The 14,371-nt window shown below is 41.7% G+C and overlaps 1 protein-coding gene and 1 non-coding gene across 2 annotated transcripts; one reads left to right on the forward strand and one right to left on the reverse strand.

Moving 5' to 3' along the window:
* Positions 1-668: 668 nt before the first annotated feature.
* LOC145091161 (small nucleolar RNA R71) lies at positions 669-775 on the reverse strand. The gene has a single exon (XR_013702048.1). It is a non-coding gene; the product is annotated as a small nucleolar RNA R71 (small nucleolar RNA).
* A 4,095-nt stretch (positions 776-4,870) lies between these two features.
* LOC145089403 (uncharacterized) lies at positions 4,871-5,272 on the forward strand. Its single transcript, XM_079027845.1, has one exon. It carries the CDS (start codon positions 4,871-4,873, stop codon positions 5,270-5,272), a length of 402 nt encoding a protein of 133 aa, XP_078883971.1.
* Positions 5,273-14,371: the final 9,099 nt, after the last annotated feature.

Here is a 14,371-nt window from a genome sequence, read left to right on the forward strand (position 1 = left end):
ACCCAAGGATCTGATACACCCCTGGTCCCTCATTCGAAGATCCGAAATCCGCACTAAGGAGGAACAAAGGAAAAGCTGTTGGAGAATCCGCTTCTTCAAAGAATTCGCCACTAAAGAACCTCAAGTCCGTTTTCAGAAAGAAGAAGAGCAGCAAATCAGGAGCATCCAGCGCCTCTTTAACAATCGAAGACCCAATTAAAGAAGACACCGAGTACGAGACCGAGGAAGAAGAAGAACCTACATACGGGCACGAAACCGATTTTGAGGACGATTTAGCTATCACTATGGCTAATATCGATGAAGTCCCCATGGGGGAATGGAAGAAGCGGATGCGCAATGACACTGGCTCGGGACTTGTGCAGCCCGCAATTCCCGCAACTGCTACTTTTGAGCTTAAGGGTCATATCCTAGCTTTACTTAAAGAGATCCCTTTTACTGGCAAAGATCACGAAGACGCCTACAAGCACTTCGATGAAGTTAATAATGTAGCTGATTATTTCAATGTTCCTAACGTGCCTCGGGAAACTCAGCTACTTCGCATGCTTCCGGTTACTTTGAAGGGTGCTGCAAAGGATTGGCTCAAGTCACTACCCCCCGGAACCATCACTACATAGGCTCAGCTGAAAGAAGAGTTCATTGATCAATTCTGCCCACCATCCAAGATATCTAAGCTCAAGAAAGCCATAGCCAACTTTGAATAACAAACTGGAGAGTCACTATATGAAGCTTGGGAGAGGTACAAGAGCTTGTTAAGGAATTACCCACATCACGACCTCAATAGTCAGCAAGAAGTCTCCATCTTTTATGATGGAGTAAATGTTACAATAAGGCAATTACTTGACTCGCTAGGCCCACTTACGAAGAAGGCACCTCCAGTGATAAAGCAGCTAATTGAAGAATTCTCTAAGCATTCTAGAGAATACCATAATCCAAGAAATGATGTAACAAGGGGGTCCGCCTATGCAGCTTCAGAAGACTTATTAGCAGTGATGGCCATGTTGAAAAACATGGATAGGAGGATGGACAAAATGGACCAAACGATACATGTTATACGGGTGGGGTGTGAAAATTGCAATGGGCCTCATCTTACTAGAGACTGCGACTTGGATGAAAATGACAACAAGAAGGTGCAAGTATGTTACTCAAGTGGTGACCGATATGATGAAGATTGGCAATAACCAAAGAAAGAGTGGCCCCCTTATGAAGAGTACAAGAAGGCTAAGGAGGAGAAGTACGGGAAGAAAGGAAGAGGTTTTTACCAAAAGGAGGAGCCGGCACAAGAAAGAAAACCAAGTTTGGAAGAGATGCTTACCAAATTTGTAGTTGCTTCAGAAAAGAGACATAGTGATCATGATGCTACAATTCAAGAAACAAGAACCATGCTTAGAAACCAGCAAACATCTATCCACAACATAGAAACGCAGCTAGGGCAACTTGCTCAACAAATCAACCAAAGATCACCGGGCGAACTTCCTAGTAAAACCGAAAATAACCCACTAGGCGCGCACATAAACATAGTCACAACAAGAAGTGGGAAGATAATCACTACTCTAGCCCCTAAGGAACTTCTCACAAATAGAAGGAAGATGGAGGAAGTGAAAAAGGTAGTTCTTAATGAGAACTGCTCAGCTGCCATGCTAAATAAGCTACCAAAGAAGAAGGGTGACCCGGGGAGCTTGACTTTGCCTTGCCAATTTGGTAACCTGGCTACCATTCATGCTTTGGCCGATTCGGGAGCAAGTGTGAACCTCATGCTATATTCATTCTTCAAGAAGCTGAATCTCCCGGAACCAAGGCCAATTCGTATGGCAATTCACTTAGCAAACAAGACAGTCACTTTTCCAAGAGGCATATGTGAAAACTTATTGGTCAAGGTGGAAAAGTTTGTATTTCCCGCAGATTTCATAATTCTAGATATGGAGGCGGATCCTCAAGTCCCGATCATCCTTGGAAGACCTTTCCTCAACACTGCAAGTGCTATAGTAGACATGAGGGACTCGAAGCTTACTTTACAGGTAGGAGATGATTCAGTCACTTTTGGGGTTGATCAAGCTATGAAGTATGCAAGGAATAGTGATGACATGGCGTTCTCAATTGACATGCTTGATGAATTAATGGAGGAATGCGAAAGTGAAGATCCCAAAAAGTCCACAATTTTTTATGAAGAATTTGATGTTGAAAAATACTTAATGGAGATCGAGAGGCTGCTGGAAGAAGCTGAGTTTGAAGAATTGATGAAACAATCTGACAGATCAACTCGCCGAGTAGGGCTGATCTACTCACCGAGTCCATGTGAAGAAAAAATGGAATTCATGAATTCAACTGCCAACTCGCCGAGTCCCTTACCTGCACTCGGCGAGTACAACCAACAGAACCCAAAAACCGAGCTCAAAACATTACCAGAACATTTGGAGTATGCTTTCCTTGAAGATGGTCATCAAAAGACAGTGATAATAGCCTCTGACCTCTCCGAATCTCAAAAGGAAGAACTAGTTCAAGTTTTGAAGAAGCGAAAGCGGGCCATAGCATGGAGCATTACCGACATCAAGGGAATCAGCCCCTCTTATTGATCTCACAAAATTCATCTGGAAGAAGGAGCAAAGCCGGTTATGCAGCACCAAAGAAGATTAAACCCAAATATGCAAGAAGTGGTCAAGAAGGAAGTGGTCAATCTTTTAGATGTGGGGATTATATATTCTATTTCCGACAGTCCATGGGTGAGTCCAGTCCAAGTGGTGCCCAAGAAAGGAAGGATGACGGTCATAACCAACGAGAAGAATGAGCTTATTCCGACACAAACGGTAACCGGTTGCAGAGTGTGCATCGATTATCGAAAGCTAAACGATGCCACTCGTAAAGACCATTTCCCCTTACCTTTTATTGATCAAATGTTAGAAAGATTATCGGGCCATAGTTATTATTTCTTTTTAGACGTATTTTCGGGTTATTTCCAAATACCCATAGATCCCATGGACCAAGAAAAGACCAATTTCACTTGCCCAAGTGGGACTTTTGCTTATCGACGCATGCCCTTTGGGTTATGCAACGCACCCGCGACATTTCAAAGGTGCATGACAGCCATATTCCACGATATGGTGGAAAAATTCATGGAAGTTTTTATGGACGATTTTTCTGTTTTTGGATCTTCCTTCCATGATTGTCTCACAAATCTTGACTTAATGCTTGCTAGGTGTGAAAAAACCGACTTAGTTCTTAATTGGGAGAAATGTCACTTTATGGTCAAGGAGGGTATAGTTTTAGGCCGCAAGGTTTCCAAATTGGGAATTGAAGTGGATCGGGCAAAGATTGACACCATTGCCAAATTACCCCCACCAACTAATGTGAAGGGCATTAGAAGTTTTCTAGGACACGCGGGTTTTTACCGGTGTTTTATAAAAGATTTTTCTAAAATAACTAGACCTCTAACACAATTGATTTTAAAGGATGCACCATTTAATTTTACTAAAGAGTGTTTAGAGGCATTTGAATTCTTAAAGGAAAAATTGACTAATGCCCCGATCATTATTGCTCCAAATTGGGATTTACCATTTGAAATAATGTGTGATGCTAGTGACTTTGCATTAGGAGTTGTCCTTGGTCAAAGGGTTGATAAGCACTTTCGATCCATTTATTATGCTAGTAAAACTTTAAATCCGGCCCAAGAGAATTACACCATCACTGAAAAAGAATTATTAGCTGTGGTGTACGCTTTTGATAAATTCCTCCCTTATTTAGTTTTATCTAAAACAACTATTTTTACTGACCACTCCGCTATCAAGTATTTGTTTGCCAAGCCAAGATTGATACGATGGGTTCTAGTTCTTCAAGAGTTTGACATAGAGATACGTGACAAAAAGGGAATGGAGAATGTAGCAGCCGACCACTTGTCAAGGCTTGAAAACCTGAAATTGCAAGAAGATAGAGTTGGAGATGACTTCCCGGACGAGTACATTATGGTGGCCGTGGGAGAAGAGCCATGGTTCGCAGACATAACTATTTATTTAGCTAGCAAATACATCCCAAAAGATCTTACCAGCCAACAAAAGAAGAAATTCTTTTCTGAAATAAAGTATTACTTTTGGGATGAGCCATACCTTTTCCGAAGCTGTGCGGATGGAATCATACGAAGATGTGTGTTCGGGAAGGAAAGCCGACAGATTTTGGAGCATTGTCATAGCGGGCCCACGGATAGACATCATGGAGCACATTACACTGCTAAGAAGATCTTTGACATTGGGTTTTACTGGCCCATGGTTTTTAAAGATGCACCCAATTTGTCAAAGAATGTGATGCATGTCAAAGAGCAGGAAACATTTCATCCCGAAATGAAATGCCACAACATAGTATTCAAGTGTGCGAAGTATTTGATGTGTGGGGGATCGATTTCATGGGACCATTTCTCATGTCCAAAGGCAACAAATACATCTTGGTGGCGGTGGATTATGTATCCAAGTGGGTGGAGGCACAAGCTTTGCCAACAAATGATGGTCGGGTGGTGGTGCGGTTTTTGAAGAAGCTATTTTCAAGATTTAGAGTCCCGAAAGCTCTTATAAGCGACTGAGGCACTCATTTTGATAATGATCAACTAGAGAAGGTGCTAAGGAAATATGGGGTAACTCATAAATTTTCTACACCCTACCATCCACAAACTAGTGGACAAACCGAAGTGACAAATAGACCCTTAAAAAGAATCTTGGAGAGTTCGGTGGGGAGCAATCGGAAAGAATGGTCGGATAAGCTAGATGATGCACTTTGGGCCTTCCGAACAACTTTCAAAACACCTATTGGTGCTACACCATATAGGCTAGTTTATGGAAAGCAATGTCATTTACCGGTGGAGATCGAGCATAAAGCTTTTTAGGCTTTAAAAATGGGCAACTTTAACATGGCGGAGCTCAAGAACAGCCGGTTAATGCAATTGAATGCTCTTGAGGAACTTAGAAATGATGCTTACACTAGTTCTCTAATTTATAAAGAGAAAACCAAGAGTTGGCATGACAAGAGGATCAAGGGAAATAAAGAGTTTCATGAAGCGCAAAAGGTGTTGCTCTTTAATTCAAGGCTAAAACTCTTCTCGGGCAAACTCAAGTCAAGATGGGATGGTCCTTTTCTAGTGAAGAAGGTGTTTCCACATGGTGCTATAGAGTTATTATCAAAAGATGGTACCCCTTTCAAGGTCAATGGACATAGGGTCAAAAGATATGAAGAAGGAGTCCCAAGAAATGAAGACATGGAAGAAGGGCTGTTGCTGGAAGGAATTGCAGCAACGTAGAATGGAAGGAGTCCAGCTAATGACTCCTTAAAAAGAAGCGCTTCTGGGAGGCAACCCAAGTTTAGAGTTTGCATTTCTTTTTCCTTTATTTTCTTTTTAATTTCTTAGGATCTGTTTTATTCTTCTTCTGAAAATATGTTCTAAATGATTGCTTGAGGGCAAGCAATGCTTAGAGTGTGGGGTGGTGGTTGAAAAATAAGAAAAAATTCAATTTTTGTTCAAACTGCAAGCTTTACTCGCCGAGTACATTCGATCTACTTGGCGAGTACTTGTCCGAATCCCCAGAAAATCGCGAATATGCGAATCTACTCGGCGAGTAGCACTTTTCTACTCGGCGAGTAGACAACTTACACAGACGGTTTATAATCTGTAAATAAGGATTTTCATTCATTTTACTCACACACTCGACGTGCACAGCTACTCTCAAGCCATTTCTTCAATTTTTGCTGAATCTTCAACTTTCAAGAGTAAAGGTATGATTTCTACACTCAATACTTGTCAAAGGTTAAAGCTTTATCACTTCTTAGCCTTTATTTTGTCTAAATTTGGATTTGGGGGTTTCCTCAATTTCTAGGGTTTTGATTTTACTATGAATCAGGAGGTTTTAGGCAAAAAAAATTTTGGATTAGTGTTTATTGGACTTAGTACAGCAAACCCCTATGCAAAATTGGGTGTTTTGTATGACCCATATATGTGCGGCATCAATATGGTCCCAATGTTCATCCTACTCGCCGAGTAGTTCATGAACTCGGCGAGTAGGATGCTACACAGATCTGTTTTGTTTGATTTTAATTGTTGGGTGTTGTTTGTTTGTGCTTTCTTAATGTTATTTTACAGGTACCATGTCCAAAAGAGGCCAAACTTCACGAGGGGGAAGCCAAGGAGACATCTTGTGGCTCTCTTTTCGCCAAATCACCTCTAAATCATCTCAAGCCCGCGCCAAGAACAAATTAGAAGCTTTGAAGCAGAAAAAGATCCACTTACCTAATGCAGTGGACTGGGATTGGCTAGGGAAGGTTGGGCTGGAGGAAGAATTGAGACCATATTTGGTGAAGGAATGCAATATGGGGGATTCTACCATTATATGTGATGGTTGGTTACAATTGTTCAAAATCCAAGAACCGGTCTTCGCTGAATTATGCTGGGAACTCTTCGCTACCATCTCATTCCGGGGTGGTAGTGAGTATTATAATCCCAATGTAATTTCCTTTTCTCTTGATGGGGAGATGCGACAATGCAGCATCGCTAAGTTTTCATGGAGGATTGGCATCTATGACCAAAGTACCAAGTTAAATGAAGACTTTGAAGCTTTCTTGGAGAATTGCCACAAAGATCTCCCCGAAGCAGTGGTTGCTTCCACCTGGTGGAGTACTATTGCTAACCGGGTGTATATTCCATCTTCCGCACAGGAGGGCCACATCAGTTCACCGATCAACTGTCTCATTCATCGTTTCATCGCAAGCGCGATTAATATGCGCAAGGATGATGACAAGGTCCCGACCCTTGACATCTTCTATCTTTGGAGCATTATTACTCCCGATGTTTTTTGCAACCTCCCCTACTGCATAGCCAAATATCTTGCGGATGGGGCTGTTAAAGATAAGGTGACCTCCAAAATCAATGGAGGAATGTTTGTGACAAGGCTTGCAAGATCATTTGGGATCTTGGATTTGCAAGAAGCAAGGGAGCTGACGGTCCTTTCTCCCCCTCCGTTCAACACTACCCTATATAGGAGGGCAAGGATTGTGGAGAAGTTTGGAGATTCTTATTCTATTCCACATGTGGATGAGCCGGTTATTCCCGAGGAGCCGGGACGGCGGGTGAGGCAACGGAGTGAGCGGGTACGAGAAGACCCACCGGTTATTCCGGTGGAGGAAGAGAACGATGGGTGGAACCAAGTTGAGTACCGGAGATACTTGGATGATATTGGGAGAGCTGTCAATTATAATAATCAATCATTTGAGTATCTTTTCCAACAAATGAATATCGCCCCGAGACCCGAACCCGGTTATCCCTACATTATGAATTGGGAGGAAAGGATGAGGAGAGGCAATGAAGGAGGAGGAAGTGGAGCTGGAGGCACTAACATGGATGAGGAAGAATGAAGAGTGTTTGTTTTGTGTTTTTATTTTTATTTTTATGGTGTTTGATTTGGACAAATGTTGAACTTGGATGATTTTGTTTCTTTTAGTACTTTTATTGCTTTCACTTTTGGTTGCATATTTTTCAGGATTGGAAGGTTAGGATGCATATAGAAGTTTTAAGGGTCAAGGTTCAAGTGAGGAAGTGAGGAATGTTCAAATAAGAGTGCGAAGTTTTGTCATTAAGGTTGAGTTCGTTAGAGTTGGGAGTGAGAGAGTGTTACTGCTGAAGTAATTAGAGGAAGAGTCACTGAATTATCCCAATTTAGAACCTTCATCGAGAGGAAAACGAGCTGGACAATTTTTTTCTCAACACAGCGCCTACTCGCCGAGTGCACATATCTTACTCGGCGAGTACATGGGTAATTACGCGATATAACTGCAAGTTGGCAACAAACTCGCCGAGTACACGATACTACTCGCCGAGTAGATCAACATTTTTCAAATTTCAGAGCTGTTTTGGGCACTTTCATTGCTGTACTTATCCATTTTTCGTGAAGAGTCATTACTGGAGGTTTCTAGGAGCTTTGTCCTACATTTTTGAGTTATTTGCATGTCTATCACACGTGATTTTGACACCCAAGACATGGATGAGCTGTTCCCATGTCTAAAGTCAATTGAAGATGGAGTTGAAGAGAAGAGATATCAACCTAGCGACTGCTACCCTAGGGGAGTTTGTTCCAATTCTCTCTATATTTCATATTTTTATTTTTGCATGATATGCAATGAGGACATTGCATAAAATAAGTGTGGGGTAGGGGGTTGCTTGATTTCTAGTAAATTGAGAATCTTAATGTCCTAATTTAGGTCTATTTTAAAAAAAATTGCATTCTTGCATACCAAAAATGTGACTTAGGAATTAATTTAGAAAATTTTGGTAAAAAGTAATTAGGATTCCATGTTAGAATTGTGTGGATGATTGCATGAAAACCCAAATGTTTAGTTGAGCCTATATACGTTATAGTGCATTTGTGGTCCCCTTATTCTAGTGAAATCATGGGACAAAAACACGACCTCACTCAGCCCGAAGGATGCAATATGTTTAGCATCGTGTACCAGAAATGTATCCAGGAAAATTATTATCGTTAGCCAATAAAGGTTGAAGTTGAGCGCCCCTGCTTAAGCATGTAGGGTTTTGAGTGAAAAAAGTGAGGTACATGTTAAAAAAAAGAGAGAATTGGAAGAAAAGTTTGAAGAATTTTGGAGCAACTAAAGTGAAGATCAAAAGATCAAAATTCCAAGAAGTGCAAAAGCTTGAAGATACCAAAAATCAAACAACAAGGTGGTGAATTCAATAAAATCAAATATCAAATGGCAAAAAAGTGAAGAATTCCAAAGAGCTCCAATGTGGTATCATAAATTGTAATTCTAGATTATGTATGCTTGGGTTGCTTAACCAAAAATACCTTGAGGATAGGAGGTTTTCTGCGGATGGATTCGGAGGAATGCATAAAATGAGCATTGTTCGGGATGAGTGGGCTAATGTTTATGAGGATTGTGAGTATTTAGAGTATGGGGGATATTTAGGAAAATTTTAGACACAAATGCATGCGTTGCAGTCTTGGCATAATGGCTGGGTTAGATTGGAGTTGTCATATGTGGTTCTAATGTGTTAAAATTCAGTTTTGCTTGGGGGCAAGCAAAATTCAGGTGTGGGGTATTTTGATATTTGCATAATTAGTCAAATGTTTAGCATACATTTTTATTCATTTTTAGCTAATTATGTGCATAATGTGGACAAAAGGTACTTAATAATGCTTAAATTTTGTTTTCAGTCCAAAAGACATGCTTGGAAGTAAAGGGAACAAGGAAAAGCAATTAGAGACCAAAGAATGAAGAATCAGGAACAAAAGCACACTAACTCGGCGAGTCCGCGAGGTTACTCGGCGAGTACCCAAGAATATTCCCGAAGATAAGTCAAGACTCCTGGCAATAGACGGATTTCACGCATCTACTCGGCGAGTTGGGTGATCTACTTGCCGACTAGCCCCTGTTTTGTGATAATTATAAATATCGAACCTTTATCTGAATGGGGGATACTTTTTGGCTTTTGGGAGCTGCACCAACAATTGAAGAACCTTTTGGAGAGTTGAGGAACCCTAACCTTCGATCCTTTGAAGAATCAAAGCAATGTAGGTTATACATTCCACTTAATCTTAGAATTTAAACATGTCTAGCCTAGTTGAACTTGTTTTTGAGTTTGTTTTTACTGTGACTATGAACTAAATTCGTTTTGTTTCTGTTTGGGAAGACCAAGTTACTCCTATGGTTTAATTATTACTTTTTGATTGATTGTTTATTGGTGATCTTATTAAATTAAGTTTGTTAAAGAACCTTATGCATTAACCACATCTATTTTCTGTTAATTGGAAGACAATTAAGCTGCATGAACATCTCTTAGTTGTTAACCTCATATGTTTATGTGAACACTTTATCATATGCCTAGGAATAATGAATATGAAACTAGGATTAATAAGAGAATGGGTAAATTAATGTGTGAGCTTGTTTGAGAAACCAACAAACAAGAGGTTAATTAAAACACTAATTTGATTAACCAATTACAAATCTTATTTAATCCAAATAATTGAACTAGAAAATTAATTAGTTTAAACAATTGGCCACTGCTTGAATTGATTAATTATCTAAGGGTTAGGAGTAATGAACATGAACCTGACGACTATAATTGGTAACCAATAGCAATTGATTTATCATATTATCATACAAATAACCATAGGAGTGAATTGGTTGGACCTAAACAAAAACTCTTTATTAAATTTGGTGAATTTGTTACTTGTCTTAGTTGTTTTGTTAATTAAGTGCTTAGGTGGTGTGTTTAAGTTTCTAGTCTTGTAAAACTAGAGAAATACCCTTTTACTTTTATTACTTGCTTAGTTAAAATTAGTTATTAATTTAATTTCCATTCCTTGAGTTCGACACCCTACTTATCCAACTATACCACTAAAAGACAGGTTCACTGCCATCGTGTGCTAAAATTATCAATTAGAAGTAGGAATAAAACCAGTGCATTTTACACACATCATTGACTTAGGTCCTTTATATAGGCTGGAGTGTGAGGCTAAGGGGTGTGCGGTTGGCTGTGTGCGGCCGCACACACCTTGTTGGGTGTGTTTGGCTCGATTTTATGATGCTACACACCTTCGCACCTTTCCTAAGACTTATATCTAGGTTATACTAAGCCTCAATCACCCCAAATAGACCCGAAATTTATTATAAAATAGCAAAACGAGACTATCTTTAATAAAATTTGAAAGAAATGTGCAAGTTAGAAATTTCGGGTTGTCACACCTTCCACATAAAACCCATTTTACAAAGGTGTTCCAAAAAAACTTCCCATTCTCGGGCTTTAGAAATCATTCTCTTCAGGGTTCACACCCTGACTCACTCACCAGCTCAAACGCCCACAGCTGAACGGAAGCAGCTGGAACAACCTCTGCCCAAAACCGGGCTACAAACCATTCCCAAGACATAGTCTACAGTCCCAAAAGTGCAATAGATCGCACAATCAATCCTTCTTATCCGATACAAGAGATCCAGGGAAAAACCAGACCTCACAAACACTTATGCCAGGCCGATCGTCCTGAGCTCACCGGCACTGAAATAATGTTGCATATTCCCGCAACCAATTGACCCCGAGCTAGAATACACCTGATCCTGGGGTCACAAGCCTGCTCACTCCTTCGAGCTCGGAAACTGAGAGGGCGCAATCCTTGCCCTACATAACGACGGTCCAATCCATCAATTAACCATTTCACTTCCAGCTGCAAAACCCCAGCTGAACATAATTATCACTCCTTTCCGGAGTTCCCACGACCCATATCCCAGCCTCGAGCGAACCCCAGAGCCTCAAATCTATAACTTTTGTGCTAACCTCTCCTGCTCCACTCGTGGAAAATAACGAGTACCGATTATATTCCTGATCCCAAATAACTGCAACACTCTGCTCATCAGAATATGTCCCAGAACTAAGAAGCTCGACCAGTTCCTCCCCTTGTCGTCGTTACAGCTGCCAAAGCTGTCGCGACAACCGTCTCAGCAATGTCTGCATGACGCTCGACAAAATACTCAACCATGGCGGTATTGAAAGAGCTAATCATCTTCAGAATTTATCCCCGAACAATCTCGATCGTCACCTCCCGAAGGATCTCCCTGACACGATTCTCTGACAATGCTCGCCTATCCTGGCTGCCAGCTCCCGATCGTAACCTGGATACGGTCACAAGACGTCTCGTGACCACCATTCTAGCAATACACCAAAATATCTCTAATAACCTATATAATGACAGGGAAACAACTCCAAAACCCAACCCTAGGGGTTGTGACTTCCTTGCTACGCGTATGGGTCCTGTGCTTTCAGTAGTACGGGCTCATACTACCTTCCACACCTACCCATATTTGTCTCAAGTATCATCACAACGCCCTAACAATATACATAAATATAGCGAGTGCTTAAAACCTCACACGTAGAGGATTGCTAAACATCTCATAACTAGCCTCCCGGCCTCTCACTACCCACCCAATCCATGAAACTTCCACCAACGCTGCAACATTAGTGTATACTAGCCACACATAATGCTGGACCCATTAGACTTTCGAATATCCAATTCTACCCTAAGGTCGAATCAAACATTCTCAGGCTATAAGATCTTATTTATGCACAACCGTGATGCATACACTAAACAACTACAGTAAGGATGTCAATCTCTTATAAGGAAAACCCTAGGCTAATAGGCATCATAAAATCAGGCAATTCTATCATGCAATTCCTGAAGATCCCTAGTGTAACACCCCGAGTTCAGAAGTGCAAGTTCAGGGTTCTTAGTGTAAATGAGGAAGGCCAACTCAACGATTCAATGGATAGACTCGGTGAGTCGAGTCGCGATTCTGGTCACGCGTTAAGTGACCAACTCGGCGAGTCGGAGGCTAGACTCGGCGAGTTGGTGCTGGAATGAGAAAAACCCTAATCCGGAGTTTGTGCCATATATAAAGAACATAATACCCTCTCTTCAGCCTCTCTACATTCCCTTTGAGTCCTAGAAACCCTAATAGCCATGAGTGAGAGCTTGGAGAGTGTTTGGAGCTTTGAGAAGTGAATTTGGTGGAAGAGACTTGAAGAGCAAGAGGCAACCATCAAGGATTTTGTGTGGATCCAGAACCCACTCCAGTTTGGGACACATTTGTGAGGTATTAAGCTGTTACCTTGAACTTTTCTTTTAGAATCATTTATATGTGAAGGCTAGGGTTTTCCTTGGTTAAGGGAAATGTTAAAGAAGCCAGATCTGAAGCTGAAACTTCAAATCTGAACCTCTTTTGAGTCCTAAGTTCATAAAGTTTCAGTCCTTGGATGATTGGTGAAGCCCCTTTTGTCTAAAACCCAAGCCCTAGTGTGTTTTGAGTTTATATCTCCTTGATATCACGTAAAGTTTGCAACTTTATGTGAGGGATAGCTTGAAGAATGATAGATCTATGGATTTGAGCCCCAACATGGCTTAGAAAGCCACTGCATGGGTTAAGAGCTGGAGATACTTGGTGAGTCGCATGGGTGGACTCGGCAAGTCGGTTGAAGATAGGCAGGAACTCGACAAGTTGGAAGAACAACTAGGCGAGTCTGGTCGTGAAGCCCTAACCTTTTTGGTTGAGCTGTGAATCAGTGAGTCGAGGGACAACTCGGTGAGTTGAGTAGGAAGTGACTCAGAGTTTGTTGGACTCGGCGAGTCTTGGGGCGACTCGGCGAGTTGAGTCGTGGATTGGCAGTTTCTGCGTATAGGGACTTGACGAGTTAGCGGGTTGACTCGGCGAGTAGAGTCAGTCAGGAAGGTTGACTTTGACTGAGGACTTTGACTTTGACCAAGGGTTGACCAGTTGACTTCCAGGGGTATTTTGGTAATTATTGGTATTTATTGAGTTCAATCATTTGGTATTGATTAGTGGTGGAGTTCGTGTCGGAGGTTGGAGCAGCGTGATCTTATCTTTTTAGTCAGCAGTTGCGAGGTGAGTTTTCATCACTATATTAACAGGGTCTAAGGCGCCAAGGCCGACCCTTTATCGGATGGAAATCCGGGTAGTTGTTACGTTATTGCTTTGCTATATGTTTGCATCCTGGTAGTTAGGATGGTGTATGTTAGAGACCCGGTTATGGTCGGAATCCTGGAATATAGGATGATGCTATGTTAGTGACCGGTTAGGTCGGTATCCTGGTTAGAGTATGCTATGTATGTGACCTGCTAGATCGGTCGATTGATGATTAATTGTTATATGATTATATGTTACGTGCACATGGTTGGTTGGCTGGGGTTGGGTTGAGGCGGGTCCTGCTTTGTGTTTTAGGCCAACAACATACCCAGGGCGGACCGGATATTCCGAAGGCCCAGTGAGCGGTCCGGATAGACTGTAGGCCCTAAGAGGGCGGACTAGACGTGCTGAGGCTCGAAGAGTGGACGAAGCCAACTGAAGGCCCGGTGCGGGCGGACCAGTCATACTGTAGACTCGGAGAGTGGACTAGGTGGGTTGAAGGCCCGGTGCGGGCGGACCAACCACACTGCAGACTCGATGTATATGGCTAGACTCGGAGGGTGGACCAGGTGGACCGAAGGCCCGGTGCGGCGGACCAGTCACACAGTAGACCCGAAGTGCATGGCTGTTCTGTTATGATATGACATGTTACATGTATGGTATATGTGGTTGGTATTTTGGGGGTATCTCACTAAGCTTTCGGGCTTACAGTTGTGGTTTAACGTTTCAGGTACTTCAGGAGACTGTGGCAAGGCAAAGGCGTGATCGTACCGCTCCTCATGTTTATGTTTTATGATATGGTTATGGGAATACTCTGATAATAAATGTATTGAAAACCTTTTTGTAATAACTTAATGAAATTGGGTTGTTTTTGAAAAGTTTAAATTGGTTGAAATTTTTAGAGCGTTACACCTAGCCTAGTACTAGC

Source organism: Lactuca serriola, chromosome 2, assembly GCF_051521515.1.
Source record: "Lactuca serriola cultivar US96UC23 chromosome 2, Lser_US96UC23_V15, whole genome shotgun sequence".
Classification (NCBI taxonomy): Eukaryota; Viridiplantae; Streptophyta; class Magnoliopsida; order Asterales; family Asteraceae; genus Lactuca; species Lactuca serriola.

Bases quoted from the DNA above. Each gene is read 5' to 3' on its own strand.
- LOC145089403 (XM_079027845.1), top strand. From the start codon at position 4,871: ATGGGCAACTTTAACATGGCGGAGCTCAAGAACAGCCGGTTAATGCAA.